The sequence below is a fragment of the Scomber japonicus genome, chromosome 19 (genome assembly GCF_027409825.1).
Source record: "Scomber japonicus isolate fScoJap1 chromosome 19, fScoJap1.pri, whole genome shotgun sequence".
Lineage (NCBI taxonomy): Eukaryota > Metazoa > Chordata > Actinopteri > Scombriformes > Scombridae > Scomber > Scomber japonicus.
The window spans coordinates 22,186,528-22,212,123 of NC_070596.1; the positions used below are offsets into that span (position 1 = coordinate 22,186,528).

The window sequence follows — 25,596 nt, forward strand, 5'->3', positions numbered from 1 at the left end:
CTGTTAGCTGGGATAATGGGGCCAGGATAATGTTGGGTAATCACGACACACTCCTGCACTCGTTTGATGTACCTGACGTAGGTGACAGCAAGGGGAGATAGAGACAATGAGACGGAAAGATAAGAAAAAGAGATCTGAGGAGTTCAGGCTTTAACTGAACCCCCCTAACACAGAGAGACAGTGAGAAGGCAGACCAGTCAAAGATTACGCCGATACCCAAATGCAATCAATTATTCACAAGAAACACAAGAAAATATGGAAAAAGTAACAGTTTGGGAAATTGAGATTCCGCTCAAAAAATATGCTAATGTCTCCAGTGCATATGATCAGACGGCTTATGGGCTTTTTCTTCCCTCATTATCGAGTCAGTGTTACTGCCCTGATGGGCTGATGCAAGTGGAGATAACAAAGAGAGCAGCATAACAGTTTCTCAAACTTGAACTGCACAACGGTCTGTTACACAATACTTAACTTCATCAAAAAATCTAAAAAAGAGTGTACTCTGTTCAATCAACAACCAAAAACACTTATTTTGCTGTATCTACAGGTATCTATATGAAAACCAATGCTAACAGACACACATTAAATGAATAGGAGGTTTGACAGACAGGGACGTGGCTCTCTGCCAGAATGAGATGCTGTTAGTATGATTGACAGACACATTTGGCCTGTCATCTGGATAACGGAGAATACGTTATCTTGTTAGTGTCTGTGTGGACGGCAGCATTGGTTGAAGCAGTTTGGAGTCCAAAAAATGAACAACAGCAGTTTGCTCCCATCATTTATCCAATTAGAGCATAATAGGCAGCGAGCATTGTTCCTCCACTGGACTCCAGCACAAAACACAATCCTTTTGTCAAGTCTTAGATTCTTGAAAGCATCGATGAGTTGTACTCAGCAGATGAAATGAGGCTTTTAGTGACAACAGAAAGACAAAATGGCAAATTTGAGTGCACTGTGGAAATATATCCAATGAATGAAAAGGTCCTATTTACTTAATTGACTGGCCCTTACAGAGGCAATATATTTTGACATTGTTAAAAAATAATAACATATTGAAATATTATATATAGCAGGACTATAACCCTTACTGTAAACTTTGCAATAGACTATAACATTATTTATCAAGATTACATAAGAAATGTATTATAAGTTCAGTACAGAGAATTATTCAATATCTTTCATATACTGCACAGTTAAATGTATGTAAATAAATCAGAGCTTCATCCAAGGTGTGCATAGTTCAGAGTTGAGTGAATTTAGCTACACCACAGGTTCAGTAAGTTTCCTTTTTAGTACAAGAAGATAAGTTATTATAAGTATTAAAGGAATCATTCAACATTAAACTGATAACTATGAAAATGCAAAAAACAAAAGGGAAAAAGGGAAATCTGGCCTTTTTCACACCAGGGCTGTGACTTCCTGGAGTCACCATTGGTTTCTTGGCAAATTCACCATAACGACAAGACTCCAGGAAGTTCCTGTGCCTGGCTATGGCCCCAATCAGTTAGAGCGCTTGGTTGCAAAACGCGAGGCACGCCTACACTTTAATAAAGAGCAGCTTGCCACGTCTTTAACTGTTATTTTACTGTTAATTAAACTCACTCCAGACCTGCTGTTTTTGTAATTCAGGTCACGGTAACTACAGCTGGTAATAGCTTCAGGTATCCAACAATAGTCACCACTAGTTTGACCTCCATGTCTGATGTCTCCACTTGTTGTTATCACCACCACATAAGACACGCCTCTCACTTCATCTGATTGAACAATGGGGAAAAAAACTAATGATATCTGCCATTTATCTGCTCTGAGTTCAACTTTCTTCAGCTCGAGGCATTTCAGGGCGCTCCTGCAAACCACATGAGGCGCATAGAGCTGAAAAACGTGAGGTGTTCAGCAACACAAAAGCAGCTGGCAAAAAGTTTCACTTTCACTAAAATCAACTACAAAAAGCTGCTCCACACTGCTAAAAAACATTTCATAACCCCCCTCCATAAAACATTTTTACACATTGTCTAAATAAACTAGATAGGCTACAAATTAATGAGCTTTGGGGTACTTGTAGACAGAGTTTTTGACTTTGTACAGAGCCAGGTTAGCTGCCTGTTTCTTTTCTTTGTGCTAAGCTAAGCTAACTGCCTTCTGGTGGTATACTCGTATCATGCACAGACATGACAGTGGTTTCATCGTAGTTATCTAACTCGTGACAAGAAAGCAAATAAGCATATTTCCCAAAGTGTCAAAAAAACAAACAACCCTTCAAATATGTAATTACATGTTTGCAACCCCACATTAGAATCCTTCATATGATACAGCTGCCATTCTGGTTGTCACTGTTAGCAGAGACTCAAGACTGTAGCGTAGTTCAATAGATTTCACCAAACCTTAGAATTAGTAACGTTAGTTTTCAGATTCACGGGTCTCATTATGTTCATATACACACACTCCTTTTCTCTCACTCAGCTTGGTGGCTTTTTGTTTCCCTCCTTTCAGGGCATTACTTAAATTACTTTAAAAAGTCAACATGATTTAGTTAATTTCCATCCCTAATATTTGTTGTGACTGGTGGCTATTCTTGCATGCCTTACACAGAATTGTTTATTGTGGACTTTATCGTGCATATTTCCAGATCTACATTTATATTCGGGGGCTCAACTAGAATATCTTTATCTTGTACTGACCCTTTATGCAGCCGCTCGTCCTCTGTCGTAACAGTATAAAAATAACAGAAAATCACAAAACATATGTCCCCCTTTATGGAAACCCATTCACTTGCCAACCTGTGTCTAACCCAAGTCAGAAGAAGGTCAGGTGACTCACTTTGACCCATTTAGACTCTTGCCAGCCTGAGTCACTGTGTACGTCTGTTTGCTATTAGTTTGATTATGCCATGTTTTTGTTGTGTATCCACATATGAAGACATAATACTATTATATAAAGGCTCAGCAGGAAGATGTCACAGCTACAAATGTAAGAAGTCGGTACCTGGTCAATGGAGGTGTTGACACCAAGAAGTCTGTAACAATTTAACTTCAACTTGTTTCCTGCATGTTTAAACCAACACAGAGGCGAGATAAGAGAGGGAGAGCGCAGAGAAGTGTAAATGTAGCTACAGTGAAGCACAGATGAAGGAATGAAACAAAATGAGGTTCCGAATGTGGTGGTGGGGGTGTCGAACGATAAGAGCGGGAGAATTAGACCTTGAGGCTTCCTATGTAGCACGCTGGAACAAGATGAGAGAAGTGAGATGAATGTGCACACATACACACACACACCACACACACGACTCTAAATCACATTTAGAAGTAGGGCAGCCTGTCTGCCAGCTCAAAAGCCTGCAGCACTTTCCTCAATCATTATCCAACAAACGATACCGTAATACAACAGGCCAAGTTTATCTGCCTACTCATGCTAAGAAAGAACGCCTCGAGGCAGAGGTACACCGCTTACAAACCTGACACATGTTTATTTGAAGTAATATGCTGAATAACTTTCTGCTAATATGCATTTAATTTGTTTAATTTGTGTGAATTTCATTAAAAACACTTTCATCTTCTTGCTTTTTCATAATTGAAAACATCATTTACACATACTGTAAATTCATAACAAAACCAACAGGCTTAGTTTCAACATCCGCAGCAAACTTTGAGCCCATCCCAAACCTGAGGATGAGTTGAGAAAGACGTGTTTTTGGCGGTAGGGCTGGTTACCAGGGAGACCTGAGGAGCGGCCTGACATTTGTGGTTCATTCAGAGCTGCGGAATAATAGAGAGGGAGTGAGAGCACAACAGTACCATTCATCAAAAGACGAACCGAGGCAAACCATGCCATTGAACAAACCTAATCGCTCTATCAATCGACTGTTTGGAAGGCAATCAAGATGACCGATTTGTAAATTCACAGAAGAGAAAATTACATATACACAAAAGGAAACAGGGAAGGGAAACCACACGTGGTTGTGGTGTTTAAGGTCAAACATGTGAAACAGTAGCCACAGGAAGAGAGGAACAGATACAGACGATGGCAAAGAGTTTCACTTCCTCGAAAACAAAAACACACTCCTACTAAACATGAGTAAGACAGAGCTGTATGCAGTAGACTCTAAATTAGCCAAATTAGATGAATCACACTTGTATGGAATCTTATGTTATAATGTTAGGGTTTATTTTATACTTGATGCTTCTTGTTGGCGTCTATGTTTCCTAGTAAGTGGTTTACATTTTACTAAAGGGTTTACAAGCTAAGACATGTTTTAATAGTGCAACCTGTTTAGTTAATCACTAATTTGAAACTAGCAAGTACTAACTTAGCAAGGACCTTACGCTCAAACTTAATGATAGATTTATGAACAGCTGTAACCCAGGCACGTTATCGCCACGGGAGACGGTTGGTAACATCAGCCCCGATATATGAAATGTGGAATTTTCCCCTCCCAATACATTTGCAAATGAGACAACACCAGATTCCCCTAAAAGCTGAAAGAAAGCTGATTTGTTTCACTTAATATTCAGTATGAAACCGAGTCCACAATGCACTGTTCGTGTATCATTCACAGAAAACCTGCTGTGTTTCATCAACCAGCAACAGTGAGCACAACACCGACTCGAGCGCAAATGCCATGGCTTTGGGTCTGTTCTCTATACTTTATGTGCCATGCACTGATGTCTGATTTACACAGGTTCACTCACACATCTATGCAAGCAGTGGTGTTGTTTGGGCTGATGTTTCAGGGCTTCAAGCACAAATAGTCCAGCTTCAAATATTTTTGGTCCATAAAACTTTAGTCTACTTAAGGCGAGAAGGAGAAATATGGCGCAGCACATAATAGATGCATACAGGTCATATGTATTAAGGATAGAGGCAGTCAAGTTATTTTTATAGCAGCACAATGTAGCTTTCTCTAGTGTTTACTTTTCTTCACATTTCAGTGCAGAGATTTGTCCACAGTAAAAAAACTACAGAAAATACATTACATACATTAACCTAACAAACAAACTTTGTTAAGGAGCCACATTACTGGCATGGAGGCAACAATTCCAGAAACAGTAACCTCCAAACCTTGACAAATAGACTAAAGAGAGATACTACAAGAGATAAAAGAAGGGGGGGGGGGGGGTGAACTGACCCTTTAAATGGATTGGTATTAAGTGTTTATCAGGTGTCTCTGAGGAACTAAATTCATATCCGTTAAGAACAAGTCCCATCAAGTCCCTGAACACAATGACACTGAAACCCCTGGGTGTGTGTAATTATAGGCTAATCTGCCAAGAACTAATTTATGGTACAACGCAATGTTATATCTTTATTGATTTACTTTTATGATTATAGAGACTGCATTCAGTATGGACACCCTTACTTGCACACAGTAATTTCACTACAGACATTGCAGTTAAAGATGTTCCTGTTATTTTGTCCATCATTTGTAAATGTCCATAGCTCTGTGGCTTATATAACTCTCATACAGTATTACGTACAAACACAAGGACATAAGAGCACCCTGATGGAAAACTGCTCATAAGACTGCAGCTGCCCAGGTGCAGGAGCACACCTACATACACGTATACACAAACAGTACCCACCCAGTACACACACACACACACACACACAGACAAACACACATGTCCAGTTCCTGGTCTGTTGACATTAGTAGTGTTTGTACTTGAGATTAGCTGTAGAGAGCTTTGCAGCAGGCAGTTAGGAGCAGGTTTTAGGACTGGTCAAATGAGTTTCTGGCTGAGCTCCAGGGACGTTTTCACTGTAACGTAACTATAAGCTTGGACTTGCTGACATATTGCAATACCCCCAGATAGAGTAAAAATCACTGTCTTTACACAGCTGACCTCGTTGCAAATGTCAATCCTAATCAGTCTGGGTGACATTTGAATTTTTTTGTCAAATGAGTCTTATACAGCAAGTCTACTAACATCTGTTTTATGTTATTTTTAGAAAATAAAGATGTTTGAGTCTGGAAATACTATAAACAGAATATTAATTTATTTAATGGATACAGGAAAATCACAACTACACCAACTTTGCGTGCTGAGGCTGGAGAGGGCAGGGAATGTCTATGAAGAAATGGTGCCTTGAGGCTCTGCAGGAAAATAGAGTTCATGGCTTTAGAAATGCTTTCCTTGGGATGGAGCTTCCTCTGGGTGAGCGTGGGGGGATCAGAGTGTGTAAGACTTATCTAATCACGGCACTGAAAGAAATGTCATAGCCTTAGGGTTTGTCTATGCGTGCGGCATGATGCTGGTAGTGGAGGCAGGGACCACTCACCACCTGTCAGTCCATCCATGTGAGCAAAGACCTGCTGTCCCCTCAGTATATTTATCCATCCTACACACTAGTGCAGAAAAAACATGAGTCTGCAGACCTGCTAGCTCTGTGAGGTAATAGTTAGACATAGTAGTGCTTTGAGCTAAATGCTAAAATCAGTATGCTAACATGCTCACAATGACAATAGAGTTGTTAAGTGGGAAAAGCTATTTTGCCTTAGGTTCGTTGTGGAAGTAAAAATCCCATTCACTTTCCCCATAGACAATGTTACATGACTCAGAGTTTGAGGACTTATTCAGCATGAAAATCTCTCAGTTAAATCATCAGTACAAAAGGGAAAAAAAACAACTGTGTTCTTTAATATGTTGAAGGTACAAGACTGTGTACAGGGTAGAAGTTAACTACGACTCCCAAGGTGCAGCTCAGCTAAAAAACAGTCAAACTCAAAATTCAGTCATGTGCAAAAAAAACTGATCTATAGTGTAAATCACTTCAGTTTAAATGGCTGAGGAATTCAAAATCCATTGCTTTTATTTACAACTTGTGTTGTAAATACAACAAGTACAACAAGTGTTTTGAATTAATTACGCTCCAATTAACACCAATGGCTTCTTCTTCATGGCAATGGTGGCTGAGGCTCATGGGTGTTGTGGTATTCTTCTTTTGAGGAGATTGTTGAGTGGGAAACCACTTCTGAAACCATGGGCCCCTCCCATATCGTAATTCTATGTTGGCATGCTGATGTTTAGCAGGTAATAACTACTATCTGAATTTTACATGTTAGTACTTGCGAATTTGCACTGAACATGAAATGCATTAGAAAAGATAAGAAGTTTAGGGGTTAATCCATCCAACAGTTGTCAAGAAACACATTAGAGCTGCAACAATTAGTTGATTAATCAATGTACAATCAATGAATCAACAAGTCATTTAAAAATGTTTTTTATCGTTTTGAGTCGTTTTGAATTCTCTACTTCAAGCTTCTTCAATATGACTATTTTCTGATCCGTTGACAGAATAATCAACAAATTAATCAATAATGAAAATAATTGTTAGTTGCAGCTGTAAGTCACACAAAGCCACATAGCGGCACTTGAGTCAATGGATCACCAAAGTCATTAGGCTCAATCCTCTGCAAACAATGAATGTCTTTACAACATTCCATGACAATCTATTTGTTAGCTGCTGAGATATTTAAATTTTGGCCAAAGTAGTTGATGGAGCAAATGACGACATTACCATCAGTAGGAAACAGAAGCAAAGCAATGTCTTCTGCTGAATGAAACAAAAAACTCTGGCATACTCCTACATTAGCTGAGGCTCGGAGTCATGGAAACCACCAGACTCACATTTTGAAGGTCAAATAAAACTATCCACTTCTTCTGAGGTCTGTTAGTGAAATCTGATCAAACTGCTACTCAGAGAGTTCCAACTAATAGATGAGATCTTGCAGAAATATACTTTCAAGCATTGATCACAGATAGGGAAAATGACTGTTCGCTAATAAAGAAGAATAGGACCCCCATTCTCTGGAGGTGGAGGGGGAAGGGGGGGGGGGTGGATAGGGTAACTGCATCCTTTTAAAGATGAGATCACATCTAATTCAGTACACATATAGGTCACCCACTATGCTCTTGTACATCTGCCATTAAGCTAAGATGAATACAGAGTGAAAACAATGCCCCCTATTATGCGTCATGCCTCCCTAAATACAGCATATCCCACATTCACACATTGGAGAGCACATAGAATACCAGACCACCCGCCCCCACTTTTGCTAAAGATCTGTAACCCCCCAGGAGTTAAGCTGTGCTCTCATTCCTGGTTTTTCTGGGACATGCAGGGTGCGCTATTGTTATGCAAATATTGTGATTCACCAATATTTAGCACCGATTTATGCTAGCTCCTAAGATCTACAATATGTTGCAGTCATATGTGCTGGTATCACTAATCTGTTGTGTGTTGTGTGGGTTGGGTTCTGCAGCCTTCAGGCATGGGTAGGCATTTGTTATGGCTAGCTGCCGAAATCTGACCATGAAAAATTGAGTGAAAGAAAGAGAAAAACACAGGAAGGATAACAAGGGGAAGTGAAATCTGGACATTTCTCTGTTTCGCTTGTGGATGTTATAATTGCTGCTGCTAAATCAGTTGACTGTTGCCACACCGCTGTATGATAGGTGATCACATGAGCATGGAGGAAAGGAACTTGACTAGACAACACCAAACACACATGCTTTGCCTTCACCCTGCTTTTTTGATTTGGCAGTTGTAAAAGTTTTTGTTGACAGATTCCTCGGGCACAGAAATTGGAAGATGTAAAGCCAATATTTGTGTGCCATTGCCAATATTTACCCTTACGTAACTGCCACTGCTTTTCAAATCCTAAAACCGTTTTTCTTTCTGCTGTTTGCGCAAAGTCTGAAGCCAAGAAGATACACAAAGTAAACCGAAAGTAAATAATATGCATGAAAATTCTGTTGCATGTCTTTGCACTGGATCTCTCTCCACATCCAAACATCTGTCTCCTGACTGACTCAGTCATGACAGTTCAGCGAGCAACTCAGAGGACTTATACTGAAATGGCAGAAACCACAGAAACACAAAGTTCGCCTTACGGCAGAGGGAAAGATCTTCTCACAAGATGCTTCAGACAGACACGGGGACAAATCCAGAGAGAAGGGAGCCAGAGAGGCTCTTGGCAGTCCGAGGAAGGAGGCTGCATCCTGACGGACATGTGAGGGAGGCTTAAAATCCCATTAGAGCCGATCAAAATTCAAAGGGAAGCATAGCCTGCCCTCAGCCTACAATCTATTCCTGTCAGCACTGAGTAGATAGCCAGAGATGGTCTAAATCGAGACAGTCTATTTTGGTAGGAGAAGAGTGTGGGGATGGAAAGAAAACAGCATTGGAGGGAGGGGGGAGTTGGAAATGAGGGACTAAAGAAAGAGCGGGGAATGATAGAAAAATAGACAGGGGTGGGGAGGAGAGAATAGCCTTAAACTTGTTTCCTTTTGTAGAGAGATAGTGGCCTCTTGTAAGTAGTGTGTGTTTGTTTCTCAGGGGGAATTCCAGTATATACAGACACCTTTTCTGAAGCAGTGAGCTGTGGATGACTACACCAAATCTCCTCATGCGGATGCATCACCACCAGCTTTTGTCATTCAGCCTCGTTAATCGATTGAGGAGGTTGTTAGAATGCAAGGGGTCTCGCTATTATGGAGCACTGAAGCTCGCACACAATTATGCTTACAACTGGGAGTGTGAACACACTTGTACACCACACTGAGGTGGTTTCTATGCCACTGGTCAAACTGAATGAAACAAATTCTTAAAAAATCAACACAGTAGGAGCAGTCAGCCATAATGGGAGGAGTTTTTTTTGTTTTTTTTGTACAAACAACTACTCTGAAAAGATCCACAGGATACGAAATTGTGTCTTTCCACTTCCTCGCTGTGGGAATCGCAGGTGTGTGTGTTTGTAAACCTGCTGAAGACTTGACTCAACTAGCACAGTTCCTCTGCCCTGTCAAACCCAGATTCACTGTTTGCTCTGAGATCATCCGGCCGCCTTGTCTCCTCTTCCTCTCTCTCTCTCTCTCTCTTTCCCTTCTCATGTTTGCTCCTGTTTTCTCACATCAACTGAGACTAAAGAGATTAGCCGAGGGAGATGAAACGACTACGCCTTTGCCATCCACCACGCAACCCTTCCCAATTTTGAGACTTTCTCTAAAGTCTTTCTCCCACTGCCATCAGTTCATTCCTGACTCCCTTTAATCACACTCCACTCCACTGAGTCACTGCACGGCCCCTCTGCTAAAGAGTTGTGCTTCTAAATTAAAGACAAGGCCTTTGCTTTAGTGAAAAGAGATGAGGGTGGGTGGTGAAGAGAGTGGGGGGATTGCGGGGGCAGGAAGGACAGTCAATATTCTTCTCACAAAGCTAATTACATTTGACTTGGCAACCAAATCCTACAAGCGCACGCCTGCCCTCTAAAATACTCATGTGTTTGCATTCACACATCGTAGGCACAGAGAGTGAGAGTTCACCCCCAAAAAGAAGAGGTTGAAACAAAAAAACAGCCTCTTACTTCCCGTGTGTTTGAAAGCAGCAGCAGCACAAACAGCAGGTGGACTAGCAATGCTGGGAGACGCACTTTAAAACCAGACCATGAAACTTTTGAAAGAAAAACCTCACAATGGTCCTCGTACAAAGGGAAAGTTTTCCTGCTGTAAACTTACTAACATCTGATGTGACCACTCGCTAGCTAGTCGCTTGATAGATATCTGATTGTTTCCCATGCATTGATTTTGACTGCCACGTATTGATTGTCTACTTTTTTACTATTCAAACTGGGTAAAATCTTATTTCATTGACCCGCTGTCTCTGTTTCTCTCTCTCTCTCTCTCTCTCTCTCTCTCTCTCTCTCTCTCTCTCTCTCTCTCTCTCTCTCTCTCTCTCTCTCTCTCTCTCTCTCTCTCTCTCTCTCTCTCTCTCTCTCTCTCTCTCTCTCTCTCTCTCTCTCTCTCTCAAAACAACTGTGACAGCAGATCGTCTGTGTAGACCCTCCTCTATGTACACACTCTAAATCAAAACATGATCATGCGTGGGAGGAAAGATTGTAATTGGCTTTTCACTGCAGGGAAGCTGTCTGGCCGAAATCCTGCTGCTGTATGCACTCATGATGCAAACATAACATGTGGTAATATTGTTATATGTAATATTATATGATACAATTATATTACCTTAAAAGTTATGCTGTTATTATCATGAACAATTTGATATGGTGCACTTGTAACCACTTTGGCTGCTGTTCATCATAAGTTGCCACACTAGAGTTGCCACACTAGAGTTGCCACACTAGAGTTTTGGCCTCTGTGGGTTGAAAGCATGGCTGTATTAAGAGAACTACAGATACCACATATCCCACTGATACGGCATTCGTCTGGTTTCCCCCCACTCCCGCTCATTTAAATAGGGAAAATAGTTGAAGTCAAATAATTCAATCATGCATCAATTTAAACTTTCCAAATGTTTTTGGATCAAATTCTGATAAAATAAAAAGTCAGATATTTCACCAGGAGTTTGTAAGATTCAGAGAGATTTATAAATTATTTCCAATTATGTGTATTTGCCCAGACATTACAGACCTGGATGTTGATTATGCCACCCAGCTGTGAGATAAGAAGATACGTCACTGCTGGCCAAACAGTGGAAAAAGCATGTTGTCACTACTAATTGGCCAGATTATTAAACCGGGTGGAGTTACTGTGGAAACCCCAACTGCCAAGGCGCAGTAAAAATGAAGGCAATGTCATCCACCGGTCAGTGTAATAATGCAAGTCTATTCATAGTAACATCTCTCTAGTCACTGTCAGCAGAGATTATTTTAAACACACATGACAAATTAATAAGTCAGAGGTTGTTTTTTATAGATCGCTCCTGCCTTTCTACCAGACTCTCCAGTTTACATAGTCACAGGGGACTCGGCGAGGCAGCGTTCGAAATACAAGGATATGCTATACAATAGGCTGAGAGCAACAACTCATTTATTATTGATTCACGGCTTTCTTTGGTACCACAAGGGAACTTAATATAAACACATACACAAACCCACCATGTGTGCATTGATATGTGAGCACATGATCAGATGTAAACAAGTACTAATGAAGCACTGTGTGTATTATTAAATGGGAACATCACATAAATAGATGCCTGATAACAGATCTGGATTTGATGTAAAAACAACTGTCTCGTGTATATTTCCACAGAGGTTATGTTTTTCTTGTATTAATCAAAATCTTCCGCCTGCCTATACCTGCTCGATTGTTGTTTTATGCCTGCTGTGTATCACCCTGATGAGCGTGTTTACTTTACAACCGTATTGATTTGTCAGTATGGGAAATAACAGGCGCTACATGCACTCTCTCAGCCCATTCACACACAGGAGCACAGACTCATAAACTGTCTGGCTTTGTCTCTGTTCTACAGACCTACTTTTGGAGATGAATTTGGTTTGCTTAAAATATATCTTCCTGACAGCAGGGGGTTCCTCTGATTTTACACACACACACACACACACACACACACACACACACACACACACACACACATACACACTAAGAAATACACACTTAAAACAACACATCAGCCACATACATTTACACTAGATGAATTAAAACAACATAAAAGTCTTAAAAAATAACATGTGATTTCTCAAATGTGTCAAAAAAGTTGGATTTTTAGGTCTAAAAACTGATGCATTTTCTCAGAGGATAAATGCACGTTATGGCTTTTAAGTAGCTCAAGAAAAAAAAAATCACACATTTCGTCTTAACATATTCACTCATCCTGGGTTAAGAGCCTTGTCATGTCTGAACTAAGCTAGTCTAGTGAGTCACACTTAGATTATAGAACCACCCAGGCTGTCTGATACGGCTCTTTGCTCCCTTCTGGAGGAAAATGCTAGCCTACTGGGACAACGAGAGGGGAAAATGATTACATGATCCCCATAGTAGCACTGCTGCTATAGCTTCATGGAAGAAAAAAAAAACACATCAAGGCTTTCTATGATATGATAGTGTGAATAAAAATGAGGGAAGTGGAGTCAGGATGAAATAGAAAGGCTAATAAGCTTATAAGTACAAGAAAAGGTTGATTTGAGGAACTCTCTTGTCCTTTCTAATAGACTCTGAGCTCTACACCGCACAATAATGATCAGCCCGTCGATTCAGATTAACTAAAGGCACCAACGTCAACACAAACGTATGCTACAAGTCAGCAAAGATGGCCACACAAACCGCAGCTCTTTTCTCTTTCTACAAAACACATCCCTGCATTGCTATCCCAAACGTCACACAGGTCGTGATCCGGTGTCCAGCCAGGATGTGAGTCATTATATTCTCAATACAAATTTCATCTGACAGCAGCACAAACATTGTTATTGTGTGTGTGTTTGTGTGTGTGTGGTTGTGTGTGTGTGTGTGTGTGTGTGTGTGTGTGTGAGTACTGTGTTATTGTCCGGATTTCTGTGAAGATGGTTTTAAGTCTTAAATACATCATGGAAAAGTCACCACAAGGCTGAAGATGAGTGTGTGTGTGTGTGTGTGTGTGTGTGTGTGTGTGTGTGTGTGTGTGTGTGTGTGTGTTTGTGTATTTCTGGTCTTCAAAACACATGTGACGTTATGTTTTCATCTTACCCTGATCCTCCTCATGGCTGCCACGATTTCCATCCGGCTGTTGGGCCTGGGCACGTCCAGACTTCCCACATACTGCAGTAAACAAACACAGACAACCTATGTGAAGAACGTCAGAGATATTGTCCCACACCACACCTGCATGATTAAATTACATATGATAAAGATATCGTTTTCATCAGTCGCTCCACAGCTCATTTCAGCTTTAAACAGATATTTACATAGTTTATATCATCGGTTCAAATTTTCCTGTTTTGGTCAATAAAATGTGGAAAATGATGGAAAATGATGATCAATGCTTCCCAAAGCCCAAAGAGATGTTGTCAAATGTCTTGTCTTATCCAAATCAACATTCACCAATCCAAAAATACTCAGTTAACTATTGGTGATGCCTAAAGAAACCAGAAAATAATGATAAAATATTATATTATAATCATTTGAGGCACTGGAAACAGAGAATTTTGAATCAATTATCTAAATAGCTACTGGTTAATTTTCGGTTGAGTACTAATGTAATCAATTATATTAATAGAGTGTATAATAGAGTGTATAATACAGCTTATTCAACTCCATTCACATTCACTTAAGTGTCTCTATACAGCAAAATTATGGAGAACCTTTTTTAAGACAAAAGGTGTTTGTCAGTGGTGATGCTCAGCCAACCAACTATATAAGAACATAACATACACTGAGGTGAGCTGTTTTAAAGAAGCCAGGCAGATACAGTCTATACAGCTGAGTAAATAAAACACAAGTAGCCTTGTGCTTCAACTTTGGACCGGTGACACTCCCATGTTTGAACCCTTTTTGTCACTGTGCTCTTATGTTGTTGTTTTGTTCCAAATGAATCAGCAGTTAATCAATGCAGCGCACCGAAAACAACCCTAAGATTAGGTTAGACTAGAGACTTGCGTGTGTGATACTTTAAAACATGAACTTAACACTTGCTGCTATAGTCTGATTTTTGATTGGAATATGTTCATGTTTATTTTACTGTGTTCATGTTTTAAAATGTTTTATTCCATCCTTGTCTGTTTTATTTGTTATTGTTTTTGAATTACACTAATTGACTGATTTACAGCTGAAAAGACAGAACATTAGTTAATTAATTGATTTATATTTTATAAACGGAATAAATTTGGCTTCTGAAATGTTGGTTGGACAAAGGGAATTTTAATAAGGCTGTAACTAACTACTTTCATTGTCAATTAATCTACCAGTAAGTGTCTCGATTCATTGATTATTCATGTGGTTCAGTAAATTGTGAACAACGTCCATCAGCTCATGTTCACTCTTCAAAATGTCTTGTTTTGTCCAACAAACAATCCAAAACTGTCATCATCCTGTTTGAACAACTAATTGATTAGCAAAATCATATCTAATTAATTTACTTGACTAATCATTTAAAGCACTACTTTCTCCAGATCTACATTTTGATGTCATTTTCAGATGTAGGATATCGTGATAAAACACAAAATCAGTGAGTTGACAGTGAGAGAATAATTAATAGATTCATCAATAATAAAAATAATAGTTATTAGAGCCATATTTTGTAATTAGGATCACTAAAAGCTGAATACTGTCTAGCTGAGAGGTGAATTATATTCCAGTGGTTCTCAAACTTTTTCACATCAAGGACCCCTAAACATAAATTTAGACCACAGACCACAGAAAAGTGGATGGAATAAAGTAGTCCCGTTTTTGCTTGTGACCCCCTGGAAATCCCTCAAGGACCCCTTAGGACCCACTTTGAGAACCACTAAATTATTCAATGAATTGGTTTGAGGAAAATCTGAAAATACACTCAGTTCTGTTCACTTATTAGGCAACAAAAATATGGACCACTGTAGTAAACTGTGTCTTTACAATATTTCCTCTCTGAGTAAATAAACTGCAAATCTATTTACTCCACTTGAAGCTCTAAACTACATGCGCCATGTGTTCAAACTTCACGCTGGATCCCAGTAGAAAGGGTCCAGTGCACCTGCCACTCCGCTCCAAAGAAACACAATACAGCCTAATGCAGACGCCAACGGACTGTAAAACGACACTGTGTCAAGATTAGGAGGGAAAAGTCTTTAGTTCACCTTGGCTTGGAAAGAAATCCCGTGCTGGTAAGCCTCCTCATTGTGGAGCGGCACCCTCGAGTCCCCCACATCATCCACCAGGTTGTACCTGTTCCTAGCGGGCATCGCGGGCTCCCAGCAAACACCCCGACACGGTAAACACTATTCAACAACCACACACACACACACGCACACACACACAGATGTCTGCCGGGTTAGAAGCACTAAAATCCCCTGAGTGTGTACGGCGAGGCTCCAAGTGTGAGCTCCCAGTGGAAGCGCAGTCCATTGTTGTTGCTTCCAGCCTCAAAGGTCCCGTCCTCAGCAGAGGGACAGATTTGCCCCCCCCCCCCCCGCCCCTTCCTTCTCCTGTGACAATATATCACTAAAGGGAGAGAGAGAAAGAGAGAGAGACTCCAGGATTTCCTTCTACTTCTCTTAAATCACGCAGGATCGTGGACAGTGTGCGTCTTTTCCAAAGCCACCGGGGACATCCAGTGTAAGCAGCGGTGTGTCTCTCCGCAGGTGATGTTGCTCGTTGAGGGTATTTTTTATTTATTTATTTATTTTTAATCCCGTCCTGTTGGTGGCAACGCTGCAGCCGTCTCTCTCTCTCTCTCTCTCTCTCTCTCTCTCTCTCTCTCTCTCTCTCTCTCTCTCTCTCCCTCCACAAAGCACAAAGCCCCCTCATTGGAGCAAAGTTCCCAAGCATGATGCAACCGGGAGCAGGGAGGGAGGCAGGTCCTCCCCTCTGGAGATAAAATACACTTGTTCCTCGGAAGTGTGGAAGTGTGGGAGAAATTCAGCAGAAAATCACAGAAACCCCAAACTTCAGCTGTAGCCCATTAAACATATTCAATTTGAAATGTCATATTCTTAGTAGTCTACAGCAGTGATGGAGTATTCCTATTTTCTGCAACTTATGGTCTATAGTACTCCACTAAAATAAAAAAGATAGGTTCACAATCTGAATGAAGTTTTCCTCTCCGTAATCATTCCTCCTGTTTATACTGACTATTAAAAGATCCCATCCCCATAAAATACACTTTCAATGTAAGTGGTGGGGGTAATTTTGTGCAAAAAATGCATTTAAAAGTTGATGTGAAGCTTACAGTAGGCTATATGAGGCTTCAGAAGTCTGAGTTAGTCACATAAAGTGGATGTCTGCCACATTTACAGTCTTTTCTAGCAAATTCAAATTCCCACTCTGTGTTTCCCCTGACAGTGTTTCCCTGCTGGGCTGCAGTGCAAGTAGTATCAAAAAGAGGGACTTTGGCACTAAAAAGAGTGTAATGTTGAAAGTTATCTACTTGATTTGACTCATTTGGATGGCTGAAGCTTCATATTAGCTTTAGATAAACTTTTAAATACATTTTAGCACAGAAGGATGACTGTAGATTTTGTCTTTCTTCACTAATGATCAGCATAAACAGTATGTTATACATTTAACTAGTCAAGAGAATGTAAAAACAGCCTTCACCTTGGCCAGGTACATCCTGAAAACCTCTAATGCAATCCAATACAACAGATCTGTCATAAATCCTACATCAGTGAAGTGTCAGGTTTTGTTAAATATTAGAAACACTTTTCAATACAATGCACTCCAGTACAACACCACCGACTACAACCTCAATAATAGATATTAGGAAGACTTGTCAACAAAAACTAAAAATGTATAGGCTTCCTAGAAGTAGCATTTATGACAGAGCTGTTGTATTGGAATGCAAAGGTGTTCCTAATAAAGTGGTCAGTGAATGTATGTCTGCAGATACTAATGCATAAATAAAACCTAATAATATAATAATATAATGATACACTGACAGGGGCCATACTGCATATGACTTTGACTTGTAATTGAGTGTTTTTAAATTGTGTTACTGTTTTTTTTCTTGATAAGCTAAGCACTTGATCCACCACTGTCTCTCTCCAAAAAAAGGTCTTAATAGATTAGAACAAACATTGTCTGACTGAAACAACTTATTATTCTTTTGTTTCCTTTAAATCTAGGCTACATTTTTTCATATTGTTTCATGCAGTGTTTCCACTTGAGGCCATGAGCCTCGGGTTGTTTTTCTCAACATAAAAGACCTCTCTCAGGTTTTATTTTGCTCCTCATAACATCATTACTGAGTCAGGAAGCTGATCAAATGGAAAAGATTCATCGCACAGTCAAACCTGCAGTGCTTGTTTTTTTATCGTCCTTGGAGTTTTCCCACCGGAGCCCGATGAGTCTATTAGTAGATAACAAGACTTCAGTGACTTAACAGCCATTAGTACCTGCATGACAAATTGTCCTGATGACTGTAAAATGACAGATGAGTTTTAGACAAATGGCTGTTTGCACATAAAGTGGAAAATGATGGAGTGTTAGTTGGCATGATGCTCTTTAACACACAGCTTCCACTCAGAAAACACAGCTGTTATCCTCCTTTCACTGCTTATCATGTTGTTGTCATATTACAGCTGCCAACAATATTAATGATCATTCATGTTCAGGCCAATGCTAAGCCTGTAATTGCAGCATCAGAGGTTTACTTTGCATAAAAAGAGCACCCTTCATTACACCTATGCTAATACCTCTACTATCACATAATTGATTGAATACTTGGCTTAATACTCAACTACAAAACATATTGCTGAAATACTGCAATTGCGCCCTCTGTTGGTTACTCACTATAAGTAACTGAGAAACAACAATTTCCACATGTTTCCAAATGTGTTTTAAAATTAACAGAGTATATAAAATGTGCATTTCTAAAGTATATAGCATATGGTCCTTATATAATCTTACAGTTCAGTGGAAGCAGGTGAGATAAATCCATGAAAATTAATAGGAGGAGGCCACAACTAAATCCCACTAATCTGCACCCAAAGGGCAAGATAATAAGTTTGAAAGATTTACAGCTTTACAGGTGAGTGAAAATCCCCCCTGCTAAGACAAGTGAGGCTAATGCTGGCCTAATACAATTTTAATTAAATGGTGAGAGATGGTGATTATTAATTTGGATTAATGTATTAAACAGGCATTAATCACCAGCAAAAAAAAACAATCTTCAGCCTCACTGATGAGGCATGAGTTTAGTTTAACACTGCTTTCTTTGATACGATCTGATTTGATTTTATGCCACACAAAGAGTGTGATTTATACATCTGTCCATGTGGAAGCAGAGCATGAAATTATTATATGGTGTAAAAAAGATCAAGTTGCAGCACATTTCATAGAACTTAATCATCTGGTTTCTTCCTTTAAATACACAGAACTTGAAAAGGAATCTTTAAATCAAACAGGCTGGATGTAGAGATATTGGTACTGAAGAGGGAAGCGTTTTCTAATTTGGGCAGTTTAAGCCAAAGAGTTAAGTAAGGAACTCAACTCAAACCCATATTTGTAGTCCAGCCCACTGGGTTATGTTTTATTATCTAAGAACATGATTTCTGTGGGAAGTAGAAAACTAGTTTACGGTTGACAATTGTTCAAGTCTGACTTAAAGCAACAGTCAGGTGGCTGTTTGAACACTGAAACTGGGTTTGCTTGCTCTGATCACTCCTCCTGTTCATACCGATCATTAGAAGATCTTCAAATGTGCTCACAGTCTAAATCCACAGTCCTCATTTTAAGCAAAAATGTATTTAAAGGGAAATCTGATGATAATATGAGGCTCCAGCTGTCTGAGTTAGTCAAATAAAGTGGATATCTGCCACAGTAACAGTCTTTTTATTAAAAATTCCCTCTTTGTGTCTCAACGGACAGTATTTTCTTGTTCAGCTGTCGTGGAGGGATCATAACAAAAAGAGGGAATCTGGAGCTTCAAAGACTTAAAACATGTAAAGATGTTGACACGATTTGACTAATTTGGACAACAGAGGCTACATATTAGCTTCCAATAAACTTTTAAAGACAGTTTTGCACAGAAAGAAGCTTGGGGATTTTGGCCCCCATCACTTAAAGTGTAAGGGTTAGGGATCTTCTGATGGCCAGTATGAACAGGAGTATGATTACAGCAGGAAAAACATGTGTCAGTGTGCATTTGGGCACCTCACTCTTTTTTTTTAGGACAACCTTTAAAACTATGAAGCTATCCTTTAAGTAGTGGATGTGTTCAAATCAACCACAGATTAACTTAAGCACTAGTTTGAGTTATACATACATACTGGGCTAAAAGACCCATTTAACCACTGATACAAATAACCAATGGATGGAAGGAAACTGGAAACAACCTCAGATGTTGTCACCCTAATAAAACCCAAAATAGCCATGAATGTTTGGCGAGTAAAGCATTGTGTGATCGATGTTTACAGTTTAATTTTGGATGGATACGCTCAATTTGAAAACATTAAATTTATGTCAGAATTAAAATTTGTTATCCACTTTGCTGCACATGAAAAAAGCGGATCCACTAAGTGGTTTTACGCCCCGCTAGCTGTGTATAATGATGCCACACAGTTTTCTCTATGTTGGAAAACATGTTTAATGATGAGAGACTGACTGTCATTTATCTATTAGCACTGCCTGGCTTCCCATCTGGCTGTATCAGTGCAACGACACATTCATCTCTCACTGCAGTGGAGTTACATGGTTTACACTCTCACCATCTGATTATTACAGCTGCTAGAACGGAGCCGGTCTGTGGTGAGTAAGATCATTTGATTTGAAGGAAACATCTGGAGCCATTTTAAAAACACCAGTCCATTGGAACCTGAATCTACAAAATTAAGACAGGACAGTGGAAAGAAAGTTGAAGAAAAAGAAAAGTGAGAGACAGTAAGAGTGAGGTTGTGTGGGTTGAAGTGAAGAGGAGGGCTTAGTTGCACATGTCATATGTCAGTTTGGAAAATGATTTTATGACTAGCGCCTAAAAAGAAGTGACAGAAGTGTCTGAAGAAAAGACAAGAACAGGTTGACATGACACATTTTGTGAATGATTGAGTGATGACTGGTTCAAAAACTGCAAGAGACAGAGGATTATTTCCTCTGTTTCTGTTTTATGCCAAAGGGGAAAAAATGTGGGGGAAAAACTCACATAGATCTAAATATCAATATGAATCACACAACAAAATGATACGATCCAACAAGCAAACTAAATATGGAAACCCAAAAGAATCCTGGATTTCTGTGATGAAACTGAAATCCTCTTTCAGTCGTTGTTCTTTGATCATTAATAAAAGAAAAAAAAGACAATCCTTGACACCCAGATGTATAAATCTTTAAGAAGATTGTGCAAGTACTCAGACTTATGAAGTCTTACTCCTACTTTTTGGCATAAGTCGGGTATTTCTGTACTATGTTGGGTGATTTGTTTAAATATGTGTTATAATGCATTTCGTTTATTTGAATTTGTGGCTGAGCTACAGCAAAGGTCTTCTGTAAATAAAAAAAACATTTTTAATGAGTACATCAAACAGTCCGGTTCACAAACATCATCATGAAACACAACTGTCGGTTACATTTTTACATCAGTAAAGGAATGACTTTAATTGCGTGTATTTTGGTTGTACATCCTGTCTGGTTCGGTTTTTAGGGGCATCCATGTCACAAGCACTATTTCATGCCACAAATGGGGAGACAAAATAATGATGTGGTTTAATCACAAACACTGAGTGTCATATTAGGTTGAATGCCAATTAGTGGTATACTGTATATTACACAGTCAGCACTTTGATGTGCAAGTTTTCTAAGTAACACAAGAGAATAAATCAAGAAAGCTCCAAAGAGGCCACATCTGTACACTTATCACAGGTACATTGGTTATAAAAAAAAAAGAAGCAAACACCAATCTGATAAATTAAAAGTCCCCCTGCACTTCAAAATGTGTTTTACTTCAGATCTATCCCTGTGCAGGATGATGTATGTACAGTTTGACACTAAAACTGTTTTCACATTCATCAGCCAAAAAGGGAAATGTTATCTTTCCTCAATGCACGTTAAGATGTGTAATTATGAGCATGATTTGTGATCACAACTAACTTGGAACTCATTTGTGATTCAGTATGCGACTTACACAAACGTGACATGGAGACTAGGAACCATCAACACACATACTCAGATTTGGCTCATCAACTTGAAACAAAACATATTATTACAGATCCTGCATTTTTCTTTGAGGGAGAAACAAGAGATGTCATTATTTTAACCACTTAATACATTTGGTTCAAAACCTTATAGCAGGTAACAGCAAGGCTATGAATCACACTGACATGATTTATTTTATATTAAAAGCTTACATCATTGATTCATATCACACTGAGGCTTTGTCCTATGTGCACTGGAATTAGATGTTATTTGCTTCTTATAAAAGCTTATACAAGTCCGCTGTGAGTTTTTGGAAATGCCAGCCTATATTCAGGTCAATGTATCAGAGGGATCAATGATGTACCTTTATGTTTTTAATGATGTTCTGTTTGTTTTTTCTGTTCCTTTCATTGGATGTTTGAGCTTCACTGTGCAGAGTCTGACACTAGAGAGCTGTTTTCACATTTATCTGTTAAAGAGATAAAGTTTCTCTGTACTCTCTTAAACTGTTGAGCTTATGGTGTGCCCCTTGTGGCTAGTTCCAGGTCTGAAACAAGTGAAGCCAATGTGGAAGTGCCTTAAAATTAAAATGTCTTGTTCACCGATTGGTTGTACTAAAAGATCCTTTAAGGAGTCACATGTTCAGTTTTGCGGCTAAGTACATTTTGTTTTAATGGTTTGAAGCAAAAGTTAGCATTAGCATTATCACAGGTAACCATGGACTGTACATACACCGTGCAAACCACAGACTGTGGTGCTGCTATTATGGCTAGTAGCTAGTGTTAGGGTCACCTCAACCCTCTCATCCAAATATAGTCACTTCTCATTACTTCTGGCTCTAAAAATTTAGCTACAGTCAAAATACTGACCTCGAGGCTTCAAAATATAGTCCACAAGCCAATGGGCTATGTTCATTATTTTGATGCAGGATTTGTGATCTCACAACTTTTGGAGCCACTTGTGGTTCAGTATACAACTTAAACAGGTGTAATATAGAAACTTGAAGCCTCCAGTGCACATACACTGGACTTTACTGTAAAGTAGGAGATATTTTGTGTCCAGCAGTTTAACTTTTGAAATTAATATTTGTACATTCATAGATTTAACAAGATAATTAAAGGTAGAATATGTAGAATGAGCAGAACAACGCCATCTAATGTCTCGAGATCGTAGTCGCAACAACCAAAAAGTAATTCCAGCAGTCGGGTTGCCAGGTCCGGTGCCGGATTTTATTTTAGCTCTAACTCTGTAAATATACCACTGTATCCACATGTCTAACCTTTTTAGGCGAGAAAGTAGCCCTTTAGATCCACAGTGTGACGCTAATTTCTCCAAATAACATCTGCTTAAAGTTTTGTTCCTGCGAATTCGGAGCCACTCAAGTTAGCCGTAGCGAGTAACGCACTTCCGGTCATTTTCACAAAATAAAACACCCGTTGCCTTTTATTATTAAGAAAACCATAACGATAGAGTTGGTGCTTTTATTTTGAAAACAGGAAGCGAACATACCCTCGCTGTAGCTGACTTGAAACCACCGAGGTACATTACATTGTAACGCCAGTGGGAGTAGCAGCAATGTCTCTGCATGTACTGCCTAATCCTAAACACCGATTGGCTTGTGTGTGGTGTCGTCAGAAGCAGAAGAGGCTCACGGTCGTAAACATCTAGTCACGTGTAGTCTGAGATGGACGCGCAGGTCAGGAAATGACGTAAACGGACCGTATATGGTTTGCTATTTGTGTTATTACATTACGTGTTGGACTAAATACATGGACATATTGAGGAAAATATTCCGGTTTTATGAAAACGGATTTCATATTTCACAAGAATGGATACTTGGCGAGCTGTACAGAAAGTCCTGAGTCATAAGATGATCGTTGTGGATAAAGGGAAGACTTTGAAGGTATGTAGGCATTATAGCTTTTCTCACTTAGCTGAGTGGCTAGCCGAGCTAATCGGTAATACTATTACGGCTGTGAGCAACCATATAAGTCGTGAGTGGTCTTGAATGAATCAGAACAATCTAAGCTTTCCAACAATGTACGGCATGAGTATATATGTTTAAGGGTTGGTGTTTAAAACATTCAGAAGACCGTGTGGCTACCTCCTAACATCCGTCCCGTCCCGTAAATGGAACAGCGTGCGTTAAGAGGTTAATGATCAAATATCAAAATCCGAATAGCGTCAGAAAGTCAACCCACTCTCCACATTTCCATTGCTACCGTTTTGATACTTCATGGTACACAAACAAATAGCATCTCATATGAAAGCTAAGACCCTGGCGAGTTCAACAGTACCACTATTATTGCGCTAAAAACTCAGTGAACCAGCAGCATACAAAGGTAAACAACCACTTATTTACAGTGACTAACAGATATTCTGTCTTACCTTCGAAGTTTTGTGATGAAAAGTTGTACTTGAGATCAAAAAACGCTGGTTTTAGTGAGTCCAACACGGCGGTGTTTGTTTACAACTCCATTTCACCCAGTGCCTGCCTACAGTAGCTGCACCAGAACAACAGACAACCCTGGCAACCCGCAAATTGGCTGGTACAATGTACACAGAAAGTGTCAGAACGTCATTGTCGAACCCGTCAAAAAATTTTAAAAATATTAATTCAGACTAAATATTTTTTTTTATGGAAAAGCAATACTTTCATTCTGTACCCCTCAAAACGCCCCGTGGCTGTATTATTTAAAAAAAAATATAGCTTTTAATAAATATTCTACATATTCAACCTTTAAACATTTGGGGTAAAACTATATCAGATACAATGTGTTATTCCAAGGAGATTCTTATGTTTATCTTAAAACAACTACTTTTCAATATCAGAAACTGGACCATCTGTAAGTTAACTCAACTGAAAAAGATCACAGCCAACAGTACTCATTTCTAAAAAGTAACTTACTGGCTCCATATCCCTGTGAAACTGTCCAAGTAAAGCTTTAACCCCACAAAACATAAGAAGCAAACACTAGGATAGTAGTAGCAAGTTTGTTTAATTCACTAATTAATGACAGGATCAGGATTCACATCACAACACATATAATACACATATCCCTTACAGCAGAGGATACAGTCAGTTTTGGATGTACATAATTGCAATAAAATAATGGATTGGTGGATGGACGGCTGTGGAAAGTGACCTAGGTAATCACATAGACTTATTATTAAAGCTGTAGTGTAAGACTGGGTAGTGTCAGACTGTAGCATATCCCTGGTGTGTATGTGGTGCTGCACCACTTGTGACCGCTGGTTGTGCACGTTTTACATGTTTCACAAATGCTCTTCCATTGGCTCAAATTATATAACGGTAGTGATTTCACATAGTCATGCTTATGCTAAACTGTACCTATGATCTATGCATTAACTACTTCACCAAAATGTATCTGTATGCTGTTCATTGTTAAATATGATACCTGAGAGCTGGTGGTTATGTGTGAATAATCACTGCAGTCACTGACCAGCCAATGATAGACTTAAATAGCTGTAAGAGGTACGTGTAAACAATTATTCCCAAAGCATCCTTATTAACCATGACACAACAGAGGCAAGGCAACAAAAACAACACAAACACAAAAAATCCTACATGGCTGACCACTGCATATCTCATTTGAGTGACAAAGGCAAACCGTGGCTCTGATGATTGTGTGGGATACAGGCCAATTAGTCCCTGAATGGAGACACTGTCCCTCATTAAATTTTAATGTGTCCTGGTGGAGTAGAGTGCTCTAATTAGACTCCTAATAAACACAGAGCGATCGGCAGATATATTCAGTAACAGATTTAAAAAAAAAAAAAAATGAGATCAAATAAGCGCACATTCCAGTTTTTTCGTTACATAATGTGTCTGTTGCCACAACTTGGCTACTGGCTGCTTGATGATGAGGAACGAAACATAAACAAGGTGAGCTCTCCTCTCACCCATTCACTGAAAGCTTTCAAATGCTACTAAAGGTCGAGTGCAGGAATACGTCAAGCGGACATCAGCAAAAGCTTAAACAAACTGAAAAGAATACCTGAAAGCATAAAAGCAAACAAAGAGAAGAAG

General features: G+C 39.4%; 1 protein-coding gene across 1 annotated transcript in view; it reads right to left on the reverse strand.

The window, feature by feature from the left end:
• The window catches only part of si:dkey-34e4.1 (carboxyl-terminal PDZ ligand of neuronal nitric oxide synthase protein), a 55,463-nt gene extending 39,581 nt beyond the window's left edge, over positions 1 to 15,882 (reverse strand). The window contains exons 1-2 of the mRNA XM_053339734.1: positions 15,557 to 15,882; positions 13,473 to 13,544 (exon numbers count right to left, since the gene is read on the reverse strand). Of these exons, the coding sequence (XP_053195709.1) occupies positions 13,473 to 13,544; positions 15,557 to 15,661 (177 nt within the window). The 5' untranslated portion in view covers positions 15,662 to 15,882. The remainder of the gene's footprint in view (positions 1 to 13,472; positions 13,545 to 15,556) is intronic.
• Between the last annotated feature and the right edge of the window lie 9,714 nt (positions 15,883 to 25,596).